The sequence below is a fragment of the Cryptomeria japonica genome, chromosome 2 (genome assembly GCF_030272615.1).
Source record: "Cryptomeria japonica chromosome 2, Sugi_1.0, whole genome shotgun sequence".
Lineage (NCBI taxonomy): Eukaryota > Viridiplantae > Streptophyta > Pinopsida > Cupressales > Cupressaceae > Cryptomeria > Cryptomeria japonica.
Genome location: NC_081406.1, coordinates 88,443,779 through 88,467,153, shown reverse-complemented (window position 1 = coordinate 88,467,153; position 23,375 = coordinate 88,443,779). Strand labels below are relative to the sequence as shown.

Genomic DNA, 23,375 nt, shown 5'->3' with positions numbered 1-23,375 from the left:
GTTGACCACGCAAGGCGTTCCTACAATCAGCAAGAAGCTAGTGGTTTGGAAAGTGAATCTCACCGACGATCAAGTCCAACACTTTGTCCTTCAAATTAAAACGCTACTTTGATTGAGAATGATTCAAGAAAACGAACAACCATGAAGATAACCACATGAATTGCAATAAAACACCATAACTTCAATATTTTATTGATCTCAAAGCCATCATGAACAACAATTGTTTGAAATTCCTTCTTCAAAGCTCAATCTTGCTACAAAATACTTGCTTCTCTAATCACTAATGCTGATATCTCATCTCTAGTTTCTTAGTTCTAGTTACAAAATGAAAAGAAATGAGGGTATATATAGCATCCTCAATTACAATGAACGGTCCAGATCAAAAGAAGATCAATGGCCAAGATTATGACACCTAAACCCTAATTAGGGTTTTATTACAAAAGTTCCCCTTTTATTGCACAACATTAAATGCATAGCCAAATATTAAACTTGGCACAAAAATCTAGGAGACATAGACCAATGACAATTAAGGTGGCACATCATCTATAACAACCTCTCATCTAGAATCTTATTCCCTTTCCAATGCTCCTTTTTAGCATATGCAATGAATCTAGACACGATTCCTTCGATCTCAGCAATTGGAATCTCGGGAAGATTCTTCATTCGTTCTTCTAAGTGGATGACCTAATCAAATGCCTTGAGAAGAGTAGCGTCCCATTCAGGTTCAAGTTCCTTGGTCTTCTCAATCAGGAGCATGGTGGCAAACATCTGATCTCGTTGCTCATTTGTAATAACATTCTCATCTTTGCAAAAGATGACCTTGGCTCTATCTTCCAATTCCTGCAAATCCACATCTGTCTCAACTTCGATCCTCCTGCCAAGAATAGTACGTAGTACCTCAAACACTTTGTCCTAGATCGGGTGGATAACCTCCTCAACCTGATTGCATCTGGTACTGATGTCCTCGAAGAGAACTTCCTTCATCTGGAGTAAAGTCGACCACTGAAGTAAACTCTGAGGTCCTCCATCCATTATCTTTTCTTGCACTAGAACCTTCCTTGATGTTTGTCTGATTACTTGCAGGACAGGAATGATAACATCCTTAGTATGAGCAAAAGCAGCTACAGTTATCATCAAGTTGTGGATGACCTCAAGAACCTGAATAGCTCGGTGAATGGTCTGCATCATCCTTGTTGCAAATTCATAGCAACTGTATGGGATTTGTCAATCCATGAGCTCATAAGCTGAACCAAACTCCTGACTCTCTCTGCCTCGCCAACTGATTCAAGGGAAAGTGCCTGTGTAGGAGATACTGCTGGATCCTGACGTCTCAAAGGCTGATTGAGATGGCTAAAGTAGCTTCTCCAAGCACTGACCTCTCGCTCAAGCTTTCTATTTTTCTCCATTTCTTCTCTAAGCTTGTCTTTAAGTGCCTCAAATGAATCAGTGGCATCATCCAACATCTGCTCGGCTGTGGGTGGACCAAGCTCAAATGTCTCTACATCATATTCTTCTGCGAGGATTTCACCTTCATACTTGTCCACTGCCGGTGTAGCTATCTGCCATTTTCTGGATCCTGTCTCATCTCTGATCATCTTGGACATCTTAGTAGCCTTCCTCTTCTCTGTCATCTTTTGAGAATTTCCAACAAGGCTCTCTAAATCAATCACACTGTCCTCGTCCTCGATCACAATCACCCTTGTTAGTCTTTCCTTTAACCAATCTGGGATGGCCGATCTTGTTTCTCTAACCTGTATCTCATTGGGCAATGTTTCTTCTTCCCTGAGAGGAGACGTTACTTCATTATCTTCCCTATCTTCATGTAGCTCCTTAGCTTGGAGAGACCCACTTGGTGACCTTCGAGGTGCCTGTCCTTCTTAATCGTTCTGTACCATTGATTCCATAGACTCCTCTATCTCAAGTGTCCCCTTCTCAGGTCGAGAAGATGTGCCGGATGAACGATCTTTATTGGCCTCTTGCTTCTTCTTGGAAGATTCTCTTTTCTCGGGTCTCTCTTTTCTTTTCGAGCCTCTTGGATGAGGATTGCCCTCACTTACACTTCGAAGGTTGCCTTCGCTTGCATTTCTGGGATTAGGATTACCCTCACTTACACTTGCTCCTCCTTCAACTGGTTTCTCTTTCAAAGTGAAAGTCATAGATATGCCTTGCTCTCTCAACTTCTGATGCTGCACATCAACCCATCTGCGAGTACAAGACAAGACTGGAGCCATCAAAACATCTAGATCCACAACCTCGGGTTCATTCCAATCTAGCCTCACTGATTTGCTTTCTCGATCATAAGATGATTGAAGATGTCTGCCACTGTCCTGAGCTTGGTCGGCCACTCTGTAAATTTTGCACTTCCTGATGAAGTCCAAAGGTAATCTGGAATGCATTTTCCTTTTCGTTTCAAGATCATCTGAGAGATTCATCATGAAGTCTTCTATCTGAGGTTCATGCCTGTATTTCCTTCCGACTGTCTCTTCTATATGCCCATAAGGATCAAAGCTCTCTCTCATGGCAAAGAATGAAAATGAATATAAAGCTAACTCTTTCTCTGCATCATCCATGGCTACGGCATTAGGACATACCTCAACTGAATTCCCTAATATGATAGGCACAGGAACTCCATTTCCATGTCTGTGTCTGAATGCTTTCACACAAGCTGCCAACTGTCTTGTTACCTCAAGTAACACTATTCTGTCTGTCGGATATCTTGGCAACATAAAGGGAGGTGAAGGACATCCATGAACTCTAATATATGTAAATTTCGGAAATTGGATAAACCATGCACCATACCTCTTTACAAGCTCTTGTGCATCCTGAGATAGCCGATTGTGAATCCCACCTTGCAATGTCCTAGTGATGTTCATCGTGAAGGTATCATTAACTAACTTGTAGTTGCTTCCTGGAGGATGATGCAAATGAACATAGGAATCACAAACTCTGACCTCGCCAGGTCCTCTTCCAATCACTCCTCTGTGAGGTAGTCCTGCGTACTCAAAGCTCCTGATCAAGGCATATGTGATGTATGAACTCATGTGGAAAGACTTGGTAGCCTTCAATCTCCTTAACTGTACATCCAAGCAATGGCTAATCATTCTAGCCCAATGGATTGTTCCTTTCCCCTGAACTATCACTTGGATGAAGTAGAACATCCACTTCTCAAAATAGAAGGCTTGAGGAGCCCCTGTGACTCGGTTGAGTAGTGTTATCAAATCTCTGTACTCCTCCTGGAAGTCGATCCTATGTGGTGTATTCGGAATCTTGCTCAGGCGAGGACGACTCTTGAGTAACCAATTCTTGTTGATGATGCTTAGGCAAGTGTCTGGATCATCTTCGTACATGGACCTGGCTCCTTCTATGCTTTTATAAATCATATCTTTATGTTCTGGCAAGTGAAGAGCTTCACTGATAGCTTCCTCTGAAAGATAAGCAAAAGTGTCTCCTTCCTTGGACACTATCGATCTGGATTGTGGATCATAATGGCGAGCACACTCGATCATCAACTCATGGCACTGGATTGCTGGAGGGAAGCCGGCCGCCTTGATAATGCCACTTTCAATTATTCTCCTTGCAACAGGCAATGGCTTGCCAATGTAAGGGACCTCTCGAAACTTCTTCACACTGAAGTTGCCCAAGTTGGTATCTCCAATGTTGCTCCACTTCGACACGATCTTGGTCTCCAATTCTTCGTTCTTCTGATCTTCCTTCATGAGAGCTGGACGACTGGCGGATGCTCCCGCCTTCGGGGTCGCCATTGTAACACCTACACAACATTTCATAATAAGTAATAGATTTTGCAATGTATAAACATAGATTAGATTAGAGATTGAATTTAGGAAACCTCATGATAAGTCTTTGAGTTATCATTTCCTAAATTCGATTGAGCTACAGGAAATTCAAAATCTCAAAATTCAAAATTTAAGAAATGACGATCAAGATTCAAAATTCAAGACAAGGGAAGACTTCGCCATACCTCACTTGAGAGCTAACTCTAAAAAGCAAAACAAGGAAATCGCCTAGGCAAAAAATCAAAATTTGAAGTATCAATGCGATCCTCCTCTAGCAAAGGCGGCTTCCTTGATAACTTCGCCAACTTTTGGGGTCTTCAACGTCTTGATAGCAAATTCGCTTCACTTCAAACCAAATGCGCACTCTCCTTGTCTTCCAAATCGCATATGAAAGGATGAATATGATGGTTTGAAATGAGATATCACACCTTCATTATATAGGCGCTCACCCTCTAATTGCACATAGGCCGACTTGGAAATAAGTCAAATAATAACAAAATTTTAAATAAAAAGAGGAGGCCGACTTTGCAAAACATTTAAAATAAACCCAAGCGCTCTTTCTTTATTTAAATTAATAATTAATTAATTAAATGCCTTGTAATTAATTATTTCGATTTTTTAAAAGGCAAAATTAATTAATTAAATGTCTTGTGCGCACTTATTAAATGCCCATTTTATCGAAATTTAGCATTTGAAATAATTTGAAAATGGTGTTAGCGCCAAAACATGAGAGGTGAAAGGGTACAAACCACATCGCTCTGGTCCCTGGGAGAGGGACAGGAGCGATCTAGCATTTTGCTCTTGATTTTCACGCCTTTTACGTTCAAAGTCACTTCTTCTACGTCAAAATTGGCATTTTAATTGGGGAACCTTGAGCTTGATCGATTCAATCTTTTGAATGAATGTCCCCTAGACCATTTTCGCCCTGGTCCCTTAGTGAGGGATAGGAGCGAACTTTGTATTTCTCCTTGATCCTTGATCATTTTAATTGCCAACTTACGTCACAAGGCAAGAAATAACTTTATCTATTCATTCTACGCATACTTAACTTGTCCTTTGCAAGGCCAATTTGATATTTAAGTGAATATCGCCCTGGTCTCTTGGTGAGGGACAGGAGCGAACTTTGAATTCTAGCTCAAATTTGTCATCTTTTAACCTTAACTCCTCGTTCATCACCTTCCAAAGACATTTTCGACCTTGTGCGACCTCGCCTTGACGTGGTTTTTTGAAAGAAATGACCAGTCTAGTGAATATCGCCCTGGTCCTTGACTGAAGGACAGGAGCGAACTTTAGTTTATGGTGCAAATCCTTCATCATATTGATATCAAATTGTCTTCAAGGCGTAAAATGGTGCCCTTTATTCCTTCTTGAACGTTTGAAACGAAAGTGGCCTTCAAAGTTTAAGCATATTTGACTATTTCGCTCTGGTCCCTTGGTGAGGGACAGGAGCGAACTTGACCATCTCCATCACTTTTCGCGGTCCTTGCAACTTGGTTTCTCTTCGAGGCGTTCCAAACATCATTGCCCCCTTATACCTTGGCCTGGAGCGACTTAAACTTGGAGGGGAATATTAGATAACCTTGATTTTGCCCTGGTCCCTGGCTGAGGGACAGGAGCGAACTTTCATTTATAGGCTCATTCGTGCTTTGCCAACTTTCAAATTTGTCTTCAATGGGCTCATTACGCTCCCCTTCACTTATCTTTAACGTGAGTCTTGCTCCAACTTGGTGGGAAATTTGTTTTGAGAAGAAATCGCTCTGGTCCCTTGGAGAGGGACAGGAGCGAACTTGGCAAATATGGGCTTCATTTGGCGTCTTGCAAACTCTAAATGATCTTCAATAGATTCGTTATGCTTCCTTTGCTTGCCTTAAACTTAACACTTACTTGATCTTTGCCCAAAACTTGTTTTATAAGGAAAATCGTTCTAGTCCCTGGCAAAGGGACAGGAGCTATCACTAAAATTCGCCCTGGTCCCTGGCAGAGGGACAGGAGCGATTTTGCTTCTAGGGCCAATTTTCCTCATTATGGTACCCTCAAGTTATATTCAACTGCTAAGATGAACTTCCTTTGTTCTTCTCAACTCGTGAAATCATTCAAATTTTTCAAGGACAAGGCAATTTTGGATTTCAAGCTCCGGTCCTTCAGTGAGGGACAGGAGCGATTTTTTGTCCTAGAGGGCAAAAGTTCAACTTTTCATTGCAAACAACTCAATCCTGGGGCTCTATCATGTTGATTTCACCTTCCATTACGTTCTTGATGTCTCAATTTGATCAAAATGAAGTCAAAATGGCCTAAATAAGTCATTTCGCCCTGGTCCCTGACTGAGGGACAGGAGCGATTTGGCCTTAAACTTGAAAAATTTGCCAATTTTGAGTCTCAAAATCTTCCAAAACCTTCAATTCGCGATCAATTGCATCTCCTAGCGACCCTGCACAAGACAAATGAAATAAATTAATGACTAAGATGTGTAAAATATGATTTTCGCCCAGGTCCCTGACTGAGGGACAGGAGCGAATTTGCTTCCACAGGCCAAAATATCAAGTTTTTAAGACTTCAGTTACCTCGCAAGGCAAAATTAGGCCATTTCCAATGCCTGGGATCAATTATCAAAATTTCCAAAATTTGGTCTAAATCACTCAAACAAAATCTCAAAATTCCATCATTAACACTTTTAGGCAAAATTTGGATTTGCATTCAAAATCTGGCTGAACCTAGACAAACTCATTTGACCTCCTGACAGATTCACCCTATTTCAAAATTGCACTCCACGAGAGGAAGCTCAACAATCTTCAAAATTGGACTGGATTCTGGCTTAAAAACACCAAAACGGAAACCCTAAGGCTTAACCCTAATCCAGACGACTAACTCACTAACCCAAAACCCTAAAAGCAGAGAGAGAAACAGGCAAAACCGAGCAAAAAGAGGGGGTCCCCATTTTAATGGGGCGATGTGTGAAATGGTCACAACAGTATCCAAAATCAATACAAAAAACCAGCAAGCGCCTGAAGCAATACCAGAACCATGGTGGTATGGATATCGACTATGGAGGCATCCAGGGTAGTATCGACTAACATAGTTACATAACTTCAACATATGTTTATTGTGGTGTATGCTGTTTCCATAAGGAAAAAGATTCATATAAAGATAGTTCCTGCCATTTCTCGTTTGATAGTTTTCATATTAAAGCAGACTAAAGCTTACAAGTAAAATTACAACAATCTACAAAGAAACACTCTAGAAGGAGAATGCCATAGAACATGTTTTAGAATAAGAGATAGATAGTTTAAAGATTCTTCCTAAATAATAGAAAATTACTATGCAAGAAAGTATATCAAACATGTTAACCATTTACAGAATGAGACAAACATAGGCTGTTTTGTGTTACTCAACAAAGTATAAGATGGTTTAGCAGAAATTACCTTAACATGTGATACATCCAAAAGCAAGCAAGCAATAGCCCAATTGCAGATGAAGATAGGAGCCAATATACATGAAACTTTGACTTCCAAAGCAATCCAACTATAGCCATTAAAAAAGAAATAGCTGCCATCCAATCTGAATCACAAGAGTCAATACATCCATTATTGTACTGTCATCTATCTTCATATTCATAATCTTATCAAAAATGCTCTCATGATATCTTTTCTATGAATGAAAAGTTAAGTCCATGGCCATTGTCTGGTTTAGTAATAGTAAAAACCTAGTTCAAGGAAACATTAATCATCACAAATTAATTGTTTAATACATCACAAATTAAGACCTTTCAAACAATTGATATACAAGTAGTTAGCACAACATGCCTTTGTTATGTTTTGTACTTAACTATGTGTTATTCACTTCTCTACTTCCAATAGTTAGTTGTTAGTCATCAATGGTTGTGGTTTGTTTGGAATCCATCAAGTGCTTAAAATAGACTTCCATGGTGAGGAAAAACAACTGTTTGATCCTTGGTTGATCATCTTTGGTCTAATTTTGTAGGAACTTCATGTGGACAAAGATATAGTTTATTACTCTATCTGGTATATGTTGTGTTGTGCATTATGCACACCCCACCCCGTCTTGGACAAGGGACCTGTTGACGTGTATTTTGTACACTATCAAACACAGAATAAAATACCTAAAGGTACCTTATCCTCTCTTGAGTAAAGCCTCTGATTGCTAAAGATATCGCGAAAAAGGATCAATCAGGATGACTCCAAGGTTCTTTGATGTAAGGTCTCTACATCTGGATAAGCACCAGTGGTCGTTGTGATTGTTGTGTCATCAAGGGGCCTTACGTTGCCGAAGATTTTGCTAAACTAAACAAGCTTTTCAAAAAATATCAAAACGATAGGGTTTGCAAGAGGTCTAATCTAGTCTAACCCTAAGAATGACTCAATGTGGACAAGACTTGGTGAGATTCTACCAATTTCAACATTGCCATAAATTAACAACTCAATTGAAATTGATGCGATCTTCTAAAGTAACAAATGATTTTTCAATACATCAAAGACCAAGGACACTACCACGAAGGTACATATCCAAGATACAACAATGATTGAAGGTTTAAACGATTCAAATATCTCCAGTCGACCACGCAAGGCATTCCTACAATCAGCAAGAAGCTAGTGGTTTGGAAAGCGAATCCTACCGAAGATCAAGTCCAACACTTTGTCCTTCGAATTAACACACTACTTCGATTGAGAATGATTCAAGGAAAATGAACAACCATGAAGATAACCAAAAGAATTGCAACAAAACACCATAACTTCAATATTTCATTGATCTCAAAGCCATCATGTACAACAATTGCTTGAATTCCTTTCTCAAAGCTCAATCTTGCTACAAAAGTAAATTGCTTCTAAACTCTAATCTCTCTAATACATCAATAATTTCTAACTCTCTCTAATTTCTAGTTTTTTCCTTCTTTTCTAATGCAAAATGAAAAGAAATGAGGGTATAAATAGCATCCTCAATTACAATGAACGGTCCAGATCAAAAAGCAGATCAATGGCCAAGATTATGACACCTAAACCTTAATTAGGGTTTCATTACAAAAGTTCCCCTTTTATTGCACAACATTAAATGCATAGCCAATTATTAAATTTGGCACAAAAATCTAGGAGACATAAACCAATGACAACTAAGGTGCCATGTCATCTATAATAACCTCTCATCTAGAATCTTATTCCCTTTCCAATGCTCCTTTTTAGCATATGCAATGAATCTAGACACGATTCCTTCGATTTCAGCAATTGGAATCTCGGGAAGATTCTTCATTCTTTCTTCCAAGTGGATGACCTGATCAAATGCCTCGAGAAGAGTAGCGTCCCATTCAGGTTCAATTTCCTTAGTTTTCTCAATCAGGAGCATGGTAGCAAATATCTGGTCCTGTTGCTCATCTATGATATTAGTGTCCTTGCAAAAGATAACCTTGATTCTATCCTCCAATTCCTGCAAATCCACATCTGTCTCAACTTCGATCCTCCTGCCAAGAATAGTATGTAGTACCTCAAATCTTGGATCGGGTTGATAACCTCCTCAACATGGCTACATCTAGTACTGATGTCCTCGAAAAGAACTTCCTTCATCTGGAGTAAGGTTGACCACTGAAGTAAACTGTGAGGTCCTCCATCCATAATCTTTTCCTGTGCTAAGACCTTCCTCGATGTTTGTCTGATTACTCGCAAGACAGGAATGATAACCTCTTTGGTATGAGCAAAAGCAGCTACTGTTATCATCAAGTTGTGGATAATCTCAAGAACCTGGATAGCCCTATGAATAGTCTTCATCATCCTTGTTGTAAATTCTACGGCAACTGTATGAGATTTGTCCATCCAAGTACTCATACGCTGGACCATACTCCTGAATCTCTCTGCCTCACCAATTGATTGAAGGGGAAGTGCCTGTATGAGTGATCTTGCTGGATCCTGACGTCCCAAAGGTTGATTGAGATGGCTGAAATATGTTCTCCATGCACCAACCTCTCTCTCAAGCTTCCTATTCTTCTCCATTTCTTCCCTAAGCTTGTCTTTCAAGGCCTCAAATGAATCGGTGGCATCATCTAGTGTCTGCTCGGCTGTGGATGGACCTAGCTCAAATGTCTCTATATCATATTCCTCTGCTAAGATCTCACCTTCATACTTGTCCACTGCCGGCGTAGCTATCTGCAACTTTCTGGATCCAGTCTCATCTCTAATCATCTTGGACATCTTGGTAGCCTTCCTCTTTTTTGTCACTTCCTGGGAATGTCCGACAAGGCTCTCCAAATCAATTACATTGTCTTCGTCTTCAATCACGATCACCCTAGTTAATCTTTCCTTCAACCAATCTGCGATGGCAGATCTTGTCTCTTTAACCTGTATTTCCTTGAGCAATTCTTCTTCTCTGGGAGGAGATGTTACTTCATTATCTTCCCCATCTTCATGCAACTCATTGTCTTGAAGAGATCCACCTGGTGCCTGTCCTTCTTTATCATTTTGTACCATTGACTCCATAGAATCTTCCACTTCAAGTGTCCTCTTCTCTTGTCGAGAAGATGTGCCGAATGAACGATCTCGGTTGGCCCCTTGCTTCTTCTTGGAAGATTCTTTCTTCTCAGGTCTCTCTTTTCTCTTCGAGCCTCTTGGATGGAGATCGCCTTCACTTGCACTTCGAAGGTTGCCTTCACTTGCATTTCTGGGATTAGGATTACCTTCGCTTACACTAGCTCCACCTTCGGCTGGTTTCTCTTCCAAAGTGAAAGTCATAGCTATGCCTTGCTCTCTCAACTTCTGATGCTGCACATCAATCCATCTGCGAGTACAAGACAAGACTGGAGCCATCAAAGCATCTAGATCCACGACCTCGGGCTCATTCCAATCTAACCTTACTGATTTGCTTTCTCGGTCATAGGATGACTGGAGATGTCTGCCACTGTCCTGAGCTTGGTCGGCCACTCTATAAATCTTGCATTTCCTGATGAAATCCAAAGGCAATCTAGAATGCATCTTTCTTTTCACTTCAAGATCGTCTAGGAGATTCATCATAAAATCTTCTATCTGAAATTCATGCTTAAACTTCCTACCGACTGTCTCCTCTATATATCCATGTGGATCAAAGCTATCTCTCAAAGCAAAGAATGAAAAAGAATACAAAGCTAACTCCTTCTCTGCGTCATCCATGGCTAAAGCATTAGGACATACCTCAACTGAATTGCCTAAGATGATAGGTACAGGAACTCCATTTCCATGTCTGTGTCTGAATGCCTTCGCATAAGCTGCCAACTGTCTTGTTACCTCAAGTAACACTATTCTGTCTGTCGGATATCTCGGCAACATGTATGGAGGTGAAGGACATCCATGAACTCTAATATAAGTAAACTTCGGAAATTGGATAAACCAAGCACCGTACCTCTTTACTAGTTCCTGTGCATCCTGAGATAATCTGTTGTGAATCCCGCCTTGCAACGTCCTTGTGATGTTCATTGTGAAGGTATCATTAACTAACTTGTAGTTACTTCCTGGCGGATGATGCAAGTGGACATAGGAATCACAAACTCTGACCTCGCCGGGTCCTCTTCCAATCACTCCTCTGTGAGGTAGTCCTGCGTACTCAAAGCTCCTGATTAAGGCATATATGACGTATGAACTCATGTGGAAGGACTTGGTAGCCTTGAGTCTCCTCAACTGTACGTCCAAGCAATGGCTAATCATTCTAGCCCAATGAATTGTTCCTTTTCCCTGAACTATCACCTGGATAAAGTAGAACATCCACCTCTCAAAGTAGAAGGCTTGAGGAGCTCCCGTGACTCGGATGAGCATTGTAATCAAATCTCTGTGCTCCTCCTAGAAATCGATCCTATGTGGTGTGTTCGGGATCTTGCTCAGGCGAGGACGACTCTTGAGTAACCAGTTCTTGTTGATGATGCTTAGGCAAGCATCTGGATCATCTTCGTACATGGACCTGGCTCCTTCTATGCTCTTGTAGACCATATCTCTGTGCTCTGGAAGATGGAAAGCCTCACTTATAGCTTCCTCTGAAAGATACGCCAAAGTGTTTCCTTCCTTGGACACGATCGTTCTGGACTGAGGATCATAATGACGAGCACACTCGATCATCAACTCATGGCACTGTACTGCTGGAGGGAAGCCGGCCGCCTTAATGATGCCACTTTCAATTATCCTCCTGGCGACAGGTGATGGCTTGCCAATGTAAGGGACCTCTCGAAACTTCTTCGTACTGAAGTTACCCAAGTTGGTATCTCCAATGTTGCTCCACTTAGACACGATCTTGGTCTCCACTTCTTCGGTCTTTTGATCTTCCTTCATGAGAGCTGGACGACTGGTGGATGCTCCCGCCTTCGGGGTCGCCATACCTACACAACATTTCATAATAAGAAACTAGATTTTGCAATGTATAACATAGATTAGATTAATTTTAGGAAACTTCATGATAAGTCCTTGAGTTATCATTTCCTAAAAAACGATTGAGCCACTGAAATTCAAAATTTCAAAATTCAAAACTTTCAAGCAATGACGATCAAAATTCAAATTCGAGAGAAAGTAAGATTTCGCCATACCTTGCTTGAGAGTTTAACTCTAAAATGCAAAACAAGGAAATTTGCCTAGGCAAAATTAAAATTTGAAGCTTTCCCACGTGATCTCTCTTCAAATGAACGTCCTCTTTAGTAGTTCGCCACCTTTGGAAGGGGTCTTCAATGTCTTGATGATAGCAAATTCGCCTCACCTCCAATCAAAGTTCGTATTCCTCTTTGATGATATTCGCACCACTTTGAATAGAAACTCGCACTTTTCCTTTATGAAATTCGCACCTCTTTGTCCTCTCAAAATCGCATATGAATGAAGGTGAAATGATGATTTGAAAACGAAATTATCACCCTCCCTTTATAGGCGCTTACCCTTACAACTACCTCAAGGCCGACTTTGCAAAATAAGGCAATTTTAAAACAATTTATAAATAAAACCAAAGGCCGACTTTGTAAGAATTTAAGTCCAAGCGCTCAAATTCGATTTTTAATTAAATTAATAATTAATTAATTAAATGCCTTTGTTTATTAATTCGATTTTTTAAAAGGGCAAAAATTAATTAATAAATGCTTTGCGCTATTTTTAAATGCTATCTTTAATTAAATTTATCGATTTTTAGCATTTAATAAAATTCAAAAATGTTTTAGCGCCAAAACTTGGAGAGGTGGAAAGATACAAACCATATCGCTCTGGTCCCTGACTGAGGGACAGGAGCGAACTTGCATTTTAGCCTTGATTCTTTTACCTTTGACGTTCAAAACCTCCATCTTCACGTTGAAACTGGCATTTTTGCAAGGAATCTCGAGCTTGATCGACTTGATTTTGTGGATGAGTGCCTCCTGAGGTTGATATCGCCCTGGTCCCTTGGTGAGGGACAGGAGCGAACTTTATGTTTTCTCCTTGGCCTTGGCTTCTTCGATCACCAATCTTCATCATGAGGAAGTAACAACGTTAGTCTTTCACTCCACGCTTGCTTTACTTGGCTTTTACGAGGCACTTTGATGTTTGAATGATTTTCGCCCTGGTCCCTTGGTGAGGGACAGGAGCGATCCTTGTGTTCAAGCCAAAATTCATCATCTTTTAACCTTAGCTTCTTGTTCATTGCCTTCCAAATGATATCTTCGACCCAATATAATCTTGCTTTGACATGATCTTCGAAGGAAAATGAGTGATTTTGTGAATATCGCCCTGGTCCTTGCCTGAAGGACAGGAGCGATCTAGCTTCTTGACTCAATTTGATCACCCTTTGACGTTTAACTTCTTCTCATATCATCTTCTCAAGACACCTTAGACCCTGTGTAACCTTGTACGTCCTTGACTTGGCGTGATTTTTGAAGGAATTCGCCAATATGGTGAATATCGCCCTAGTCCTTCACTGAAGGACAGGAGCGAACTTTAGTATTCTGGGGTCATCCTTGTTTCCATCAATTTGCAATCACTTTCACAACGTAGAATGAGGTCCTTTGATCCTTATTGAGCACTCGAAACGTGATCAACATCCAAAACTTAAGCCTCCATAGAAATTTCACTCTGGTCCTTGACTGAGGGACAGGAGCGAACTAGGGTATAGAGTATAAATCCTTCATCATATTAACTTGCAATTATCTTCAAGGCTCAAAATGATGTTCTTTACTCCCTTTCAAACATCTAAAATGTGAATGGCAACCCAAATTTGGCCTCATTTGAATATTTTTGCTCTGGTCCCTTGATGAGGGACAGGAGCGAACTTAGGCATTTTAGTGCAAATCCTTCATCTTTGGTGGTCCTTGTAACTTCGTCTTTTAGTCGAAACACCTCGAAATGTCCTTACCACCTTGTATCCTGACTTGGAGTGATCTTAAACTTGGAAGAAAGGCAACTTAACCACTATTTCGCCCTGGTCCCTGGCTGAGGGACAAGAGCGAATTTGGACTTGTAGGCTCCATCACACTTTGCTAACTTCAAAAATTATCTTCAATGGTCTTGTAGTACACCTTTTCATTCATCCTTGGCCGGGAGTTTGTTCAAACTTGGCGAGAAATTGACCTAAGGCAAAAATCGCTCTGGTCCCTGACTGAGGGACAGGAGCGCCTAGGCCAATTTGAGTCTCCTATTGATGTCTTGTAATCTTCAATTTGTCTTCAACGGGTTCATTTCATCCTCCTTTCTTGCTTCAAACTCAAAACTCGCTTGCTTTTTGCCCAAAACATGCCTCATGAGGAATTTCGCTTTGGTCCCTGGGAGAGGGACGGGAGCTACCACTGAATTTCGCCTTGGTCCCTGGCTGAGGGACAGGAGCGATCTTGCTTCAAAGTCATGTTTTCCTCATGTTTGCGCTTTCAACTTATATTCAACTGATGAAACATATCTCCTTTGATCTCCTCAAATCGTCAAATTGTTTAAATCCTGCAAGGACAAGGCAATGTTTGATTTTGAGCTCCGATCCTCCACTGAGGGACAGGAGCGATTTTTACTCCTGGCACATTTTTGTCTTTGCGAAATTCTTCAAATTATATTCAATGGAAAGATCATGCCTCCCTTTACCACTTCCACTCTGAAATTCGTTTGGATCCTGCAAGGACAGTAAGATTTTGAGAAACGAGCTCCAGTCCTTCACTGAGGGACAGGAGCGATTTTGCTCCTACAAGCCAAAATATCAAGATTTTGGGAGTTTAATCACTTCACAAGGCAAAAACAAGTCATTTCTAATGCCCGGGATCAATTGTCAAAATTTTCAAAATTTGGTCAAAATTACTCAATCGGACGAAAATCAAACACTCGTCATCAACACTTAGACAAATTTTCAGAGCTGCACTCAAAATCCCGATTGAAACTAGACCAACTTACTCAGCCTCTGGCGAATTCACTTTATTTCCAAAATTGCATCCCTCGGGAGGAAGCTCTCAAATTCAAAATTGGACTGGACTCTGGCTTGAAAACACAGTAACAGAAACCCTAAGGCTTGACCCTGGTCCAGACAACTAACAAACTAAACCAAAACCCTAAAAAGCAAAGCGAAAGGCGAGCAAAAACGAGCAAAAAGAGGGGGTCCCCATTTAAATGGGGCGATGTGTGAAATGGTCACAACAGGACCCCATTTTTGCAATCTGCCTAATAGAGAGGAAGTTAGACCAAATTCGGCATACTCATCCATTTTGTCAAAAACCCGATTTAAACCAAACTCGCACATTCTTATTGCAAAACCAAAAATTCATATTTTGTAGAAAAGGCAAGCAGAAACCCAAAGTCACCTTCTAAACCCTAAGCCGTGCAGGAAGGTTAGGGTCGCACAGGGAGATTGAACCTGAAATTCGCGCGTCGAAGCAAAATCGGTCGATTTTCGGTGTAAGATGAAAGGGCGTTCAAGAAAAGAACACAAACTCACGCATTTCTAAAGTCGCACGTTCTTCTTTCCCCCGAAAATCGCGAATTTTCCAAAATAAACCAAAATAACACTTTTTGACTGATTTGGCCGAAGTCTTGAAAACACAAGTGAAATGGGAGGCGTCACAACTTAAAATAGAATCTCGCAAAACAATCAAAAAGCCCAAAATGTTGTTTTGAGGGCCCAAGTTTTGCATCAGAGTGAAAGGGCGTTTGAGAAAAATCGCACATTTTAACAAATAAGCCAAATTTCATAAGCCAAGTGAAAAAGCAAATGAAAAAGTCTGCGAATTTTGTTCTAGGAACCCGACTTTTTTTTACCAAGGCAAAAGCATTTAAACCAAGATTCGGCCTTTGTTTATGTTTTGCGAGAAAGGGAAAGGAGGTTAAAGTTGTGCATTTTGGGCTAAGAAGTCGAGTTTGCAACTAGGCGAGTTAGAGGCGTTCAAAAGAAATTCAGTATTTAAACAAGATTTGACAAATAAGTTTAAGGTGAAGTCGCACTTCTCAACAAAGACTCGAGTTTCACTTAGTAAGTGGGACGAATGAACCAAAGTTCGTGCAATTCCTTCCTAAAGGCCGAATTTTTGAAAGGTGTTTATATTTTCACCTTAAAAGCCGAGTTTTCTTTAAAAGGGCCAAAGTGCATTTAAAGGATTGCTAGGTCGAAGTTCGCATTCCTCCTCTGATTGTCGAGTTTTGTCCTTTAAGATGAGGGTTAAAATGAAGCAAAGTAAGGGGGATTTTGATGCAAAGGTGGGGGTAACATCAATCAACATACAAGCTATACTTAAATGAATTCAAGGTGCATTCCAATTACACCACTTGGATACATTGCTACTTTGGTCTATTTCACACATGTCATCTAAACTTCAGAAAGGAAATATAATATTGGCCTGATCATGGCCTCTCACTATGGATTTTGATGGCACACAAGTCATCATTACATCAAACAACTCAACAATGTATTGTTTTATTAAACCCTCATGATAACATTTACTATGAAAAGACACACAAAAACATCCATATCTTTCCCAAATGATAAAATAACCAAAATTCCTTTCTAGGAGCCTTGTGCAACAATGTAAAGAAGACTCTCACCAAGTTTGAGCCTTTTGGGATGATGCAATACAAAGATAATGTTTTCTTAATGTTTGCTGGAAACCCGAGTTTTATCACAGACCTGCTCTCACAAAAAATGTCATAACTCGTTCAAAATTTAATGAAATTGGATCAGATCAAACGGAAATGAAACTAGACTCATTTCTCCACCTTTTCCCATTGGTTTCAGACTGTTATTGTATCTTACCAATCCATACCATACGTTTCTTTCAGACTGTTACAGAAAAATAAGTCATTCAAGACAGCCTGTACCAAAAATGGCATATGTTACACAAAATTCATTCAAATTTAATGAGACAAAAAGATTTGGAAACTAGAAACAAATATCTTTACATCCATATATTATAGTCCTCAATATGAGGCCATCAAAAGGCCGTACAATGGCATGTTTCAGACTGCAAATTCTGAAAACTTCATAAAACAATGTAAGGATGCTACAAAAATAAGTTCCTTCTTTATTCCATCCTTCTCCAACCCTCTCCAACCTCCAAATTCAAGTTTGTGAACAAAATTTATACAATTTGCATCATATTCAACTACCCAACTAACCTACAACTACCCATAAACAACTTATAACAAACTTTTAAAAGTTGTCATGACAATTTTGGAGCAACTTTTACAATTTTTATCCAAATGACTCAAAACTTGACATAATGACCCAAAATGATCATAAATGGTCACAAATGACCTTACAAACATTAAACAACACAAAACAAAGCAAAAATACAAACTTTTCCTCTTGTAGGCATATTAGGTCTTGAGGGTGCTCCTGCACAAGATTTATATGGTTTTAAAAGCAAACATCTTTCATTTTCACTGAAACAAAGCCCGACATTGCCTAGAAAATTTAATATTTATTAAATTCATTTAATTTTGCGAGGTGGTTAATTTAAGTCGAAATTGGTTGTTTGCAGATTGACGTCAACCTAGAGAACAGATTGAAGACGAACGCAATCGACATCGAGAAGCGAAAATGCAGGAGCGCAGGATCAAAACAACAGTCCCAAGCGCTGCCAATGAAGAACGTGTCATAAAACGAAACACGAGGAAGCATACCATCACCAGACGACAAGATTGAAGACAGTTGCAACACTCAGAATGCTACGAATACACAACTAGAATTAATTCCAGAAAATCAGTTGCAAAACTGAATTGTTTAATGTACATGACTACTTGTGGGCCCCGTCTAATGAATTTAAAGTGAAAGGGTACACGGGTTAGGTATTTCCAACTACCAGATTGACCAAATTGATGCTAAACAGTTGTACGTAGTTGAGAATATGGTTGGTAGGACAACTAAGAGTAACTAGGCATGGGTTAAAACTGCCAAGTTTCTAGAAGGCAGATCAGGGCCCTTGGATGCAATCAATCCTGGCCTTTGATTTGAATTGTAAAATCTATAAAAGGCAGAGGCCTTTCTCTTGTAAAGGGCTAGATTCTAGTTAGATTTTTTTAGGGGTTAGAATTAGTTAGATTTTTAGGAGTTAGAAGTAGATGCAATTTTTAGATTAAGAATAGAGTAGAGTTGTTGTAAGAAATTGTTGTAAGGGCAGCTAAAATCAATATATAAACATTGAATCTGGTGTTTGTTATCTTCGGTTTTATTCTGTTTGCATGGTTTCCTTCCAGTTGGTTAGCAGTAGAGTACAATGATTTTAAAGGCAAAATGTGGGGGGTATTTGATGCATTTCCAGTTCAAACCATTAAAGGCCTGCTGATTGTAGGTCACCGTGTATGGTTAGTCTGAACCTTACTTGTGCTTAGTTCAATTGTAGGTATTCGTCTTAGGTTGCGCCAGAATTGGGTGCCTAAATGAGTATCTTCGGTATGAAAATCCTTCATCCCCTTGGAGATTGCACTGTTCTTATCAAGTTGTGAGGGTGTCTCTGGCGAAACAAGAATCGATTTATGGAAATCTGTCTACCCGCAACACTAGTCATTCCTATCATTGCATTTAGGTCTCCTAAACCCTTCCCTTTTGCTTTTATTTCCTAGCTTGAGAATTGCAGCATCGTTGGATGCAGACCAACTTGTTGTAAACGTAAGGCCCCTCGTGTTACCAACAAAACAAATCAAATCGCTAAGTTATCCCACAATCATGACCTCACATTTGGAACCTTGAGGTTGTCCCCTTTGATCAACTAAAACAGCATTAGGGATTCCTTACGCAAGAGAGGATAGGATACTCAGCATTCTATTCTGCGTTGGCCGGAGAGAGTTGGGAATCCGACTTTAGCCACGTCAACACATTGTTATTTCTATTCATTATCTCAAGAACTAATTCTATCAAATTGAAGAGTAAAATTGGTATCATTGCCCTGAAGAACTTGAGTCTGATTTAAGATAATTCATGCCCTTGGACCCTGTTGTGACTTCTTCACACATCACCCTATTGCAAATGGGGACCTGTTGTGAGCTTTTCACACATCACCCCATTGCAAACGAGGACCCCCTCTTTTCCTGCTTTTCGCGTTGGTTAGTTTAGGGTTTTGGCAACATAATGGGTAATTTTGAGTTCCCGTGCCCAAATCTCGGATTTTGATAATGCCTAATTGTCGTTTAGGGATTTTTTTTCGTTATAGGATCAAGCACGTAAAGTTGAGATTTTAAATGATCCTAATTTTGTCTAAGTGTAGACCATTTGAGCGTTAACGTGTTTTTGAACGTCTACGTCAGTAATTTTTTAAGTGCTAAGGTGTTTTAGGACCTTTTGGAGTTGTTTTCTCGCTCCTAGGAACTTATTCAAGGTGATTTTGCACTTTATCCCGATAGGTTTCCTTGCGTTTCGCTCAAATTTTTGGTGAATTTGCCTAAGTCCAGATGAGTTTTATTGAGTTTTGAAGTTTCCTAGTGGTTTTGAGTGGAAAAATCATCATATTCTGGATGAAAATCCATATTCTAAGGGTTAAAAGGTCAAAATTCTAAACTAGAGGTGCTTTTCCCCTCATATTCCTGACTACCCATGATTTCCCCCCCCTCAAAACCCAAACTGGACATGGATTTCCCCTGGAATCCAAACATGCCTTATTTTTCCACCATTCAAAATCTAGACTAGGGGCGATTTTCCACCAGGATAATTAAATTTTGTCCAAGTGTTGGGAATTTTCCTAACTACCTTCGAATTTCCCCTAGGGAGTGTCGATGAAGTTGCGGATGATTTCAGTGAGGATTCCTAATGACTATCGATTTTCCACTAGAGCTTTTCATGACAACTTTTTGTGGATTTTAGTGAGGACAAGTGCAAATTGAAGATTTTTTAGTTCAGGTTGCTATCTAGATTGGGGTCGATTTTCCCCCAGAGGTGTTTTTTGGCCAAGAGTGATGATTTTAGTCGGGATTTCAACTCCAGACATGGGTTGATTTTCCCTTGAAGGCAATTTTGTGCAATCTATGATGAAATTTTGTTCAGATTTTTACCCTGACAAGGGTCGAATTGTTAAAGTTTGGATCAAATTAGATATGTGAGTAGTTCTATTTTTCTAATACCTGGTTCACACTAAACTATATCACAATGAACACTTGAGTGCAGGTTGTTGCTTATGTGAAGGGAACACAACTTAATTCATAAAGTATTTGCAAGACTGCTAAATGAAGGAGATCGATATCTAATGTCTTGCACTTTTGATTATTCTACTTACCTATTAGAATAGAACTCCATCATAATATATACCTTACGATATAGGCATGTCAATAGACAGATATGCCTCTACGTACGTGGAGAAATGTCTCCACGTACTCTCTTCATTGAGATGCCTCTTAACATATCGAAAATCATAATCCGATTTGCAAGACAACGATTCTCCTAATCGTTTGCTATCAGTTTAACAATAGACAACGATTCTCATAATCGTTGGTTATCACTGTTATCTGCAAGTAACGATTCTCATTATCGTTTTTGGAAGGAGATCGACTATTGTCAATATACACAGCGACAAATGATATCGAACTATTAATGTGGAGAATCGATTTATATTGATCATTTCATTTGATCAATATAATCGATACTTATATAGATACGATGCTCATACTCGATTTGATATAAACAATGTGATTAATATAAATTATGTATACATAAATATTCATATATATAATAATAATAACACATTATTATTACATATATTAATATGTATATATTCATATCAACTATAATCAGCATTACTTATACATATGATTTTATGAGACTACTCCGACCGAAGCTATAAATCATCAACACGAATTTCCCCAATGTGCATTTTTAGAATATTTTAATTATTTTTATTTGGATTTTTAATCCAAATAGGGATCGATTTTCCCCATGGGTCCAATTTTGGATGAACCTTTGAAATCTTTTTAATGTGACCCAAATTTAATTTTTTTTAATGACGTTGACGATTATTTAAAAAATAAAAACAATTAATAAATGATTTGCAATGAGCATTTAATGAATTTTGCCTTCTAGAAGCAAATTGACTTTTGTCAGGCAAGTATAAATACAAGTTTTTTATCCCACATTGCCTGTGTGGTGAAAGATCAAGGTGGCAATCTGAGGCGCAATTTGAAGATAGGATCGTGATCGATGCCGAGAAGCAAGGATGCGGAGCGCAGGATCAAAAGACGAAGCACGGGGAAGCGCGTCACCGCTGAATTAGAGTTGAAGTCAACCAGCCAGACCGAAGACAAAGAACACGTGGGGTGCTACAAAATGTGCATTCTCAGAAACACACAGCTGGAAGAAATTCCAAAAAATCAGTTTAAAAACTAAGTTGTTTAAATGTAAAAGACTGCCTGTGGGCCCCGTCTAATGAATTCAAAATGAAGGAACACAAGTCAATTATTTCGAACTACCAAGTTGACCGAATTGATGCCAAACAATTGTAGGTAGTTGAGAAAGTGGTTGGGAAGATAACTAAGGATTGATTGGGCATGGGTTAAAGCTGCCAAGTTCTAGAAGGCAGATTAGAACTGTTGGATGTAGTCAATCCTGGCCTCTAATTCAATTTGTAAAATCTATAAAAAACTGAATACATCTCATTGTAAAGGGTTAGATTTTTGGTAGAAGGTTAGACAGTTAGATTCCAGTTAGAGTTTTAGTAGAAAGTTAGATTTTAGTAGTTAGGAATAGAGTAGAACTGCTGCAAAAATTGTTGTAATGACAACCAAAATCAATATATGAACATTGATGTATGGCGTTTGTTATCATGGTTTTCTTTTGTTTGCATGGTTTCCTTCAACAGGTTTAGATAGATCCTTCTGGTGTGCAGGTATTTGATAGATTCGGGTTCATACCATTGGGGATATACTGATTGTGTATCCCTGTGTATGGTTAGTCTGAACCTTTAAAAATCGTGCTTAGTTCAATTGCAAGTGTCCGTCTGAGCTACGCCAGAATTAGGTGTTTGGGCATACACCTGCAGTCTGAAATTCTTCTAAGTCACCTTGAAGATTGCACTGTTCTTGTGAGGTTGTGAGTTATTCTGGCCAAGCAGGGATTGGTTATGTCGAATCCGTCTACTCGCACACCAGTCTTGTTAATTTTAGGTCTCCTAAACCCTTCTCCTTTGCTTTTATTTCCCAATTTGAGAATCAAATTTAGACCAGCTTGTTGCAAACGTAAGGGCCCTTGTGCTCCCAGCAAAACACATCAACCGTTGAGCTATCCCGCAGTCATGAACTGACATTTGGAACCTTGAGGTTGTCCCCTTTGATCAACTAAAACAGCATTAGGGATTTCTTATACAAGAGAGGATAGGATACTCAGCGAGAACATTCTATTTTGGGTTGGCCGGAGAGAGTTGTAGCAATACGATTTTAGCCATGTCAACAGATAGGTTGGTCCTTGATCTTTGCAAATTCCGACTATACTACATTTGTATCCTCTCTCACCTGATCCGGGACTTGTACTACTTCCCCAATCCTAATTATGTCGAGGGGCAATATGCAAAACATTTTCTTTCTGACCTCAAGGTGGTCCCCGGCACTAGCCGAAAAATCTTCGAGGTGGAACTTATGCACGAACTTCATTCTAGCAACTTTCCTAATTTTACGATATGGATTGTTAATGTTTATATCAGATTTGAATATAGGATCTTTTAAATCTTATTAATGCAATTTCCACTTCTTATATCAATATAAGGATTCCTTTGTATATCAATTAATTTAACATGAACTGTCATACAATGATCAATTAAAACTAATATTAATCTTATTGCAATTTTACATGAAAATAGAATCAATCAATATATTAAATTTCACACAACAAATGGCTTGCAATATTCTGGGAGGCAGTCGATATTGTTTCTGCACTGTAATGGGAGGCAGTCGATATTGTTTGTCATGATCCCACATTTTTGTAATAAAACATTTCCATTTTTCAATATTATTGTAACTTAATTAATGATGACTCCTTATTTTTTTAATATATCTATTGATCATATTTTTAATTAAATAATGTTAAATATTAAATGAGCTTTATCCTAAAACATTAACACATAATATAATATAACAATCATACAACGCAAAACAAAATAAATTATCATATTAATATAACATTATATTTATCATATAATATATAATTAAACAAACATAAACTACGTTATTAAATTTCAATCGC

The 23,375-nt window shown here is 39.1% G+C and overlaps 1 protein-coding gene across 3 annotated transcripts in view; it reads right to left on the bottom strand.

The window, feature by feature from the left end:
* The window catches only part of LOC131078811 (uncharacterized), a 195,654-nt gene that overhangs the window by 71,385 nt on the left and 100,894 nt on the right, over positions 1-23,375 (bottom strand). For all 3 annotated transcript variants that reach the window (XM_058016578.2, XM_058016577.2, XM_058016579.1), the window contains exon 5: positions 7,214-7,349. In XM_058016578.2, coding sequence (XP_057872561.1) covers positions 7,214-7,349 — 136 coding nt within the window. The remainder of the gene's footprint in view (positions 1-7,213; positions 7,350-23,375) is intronic.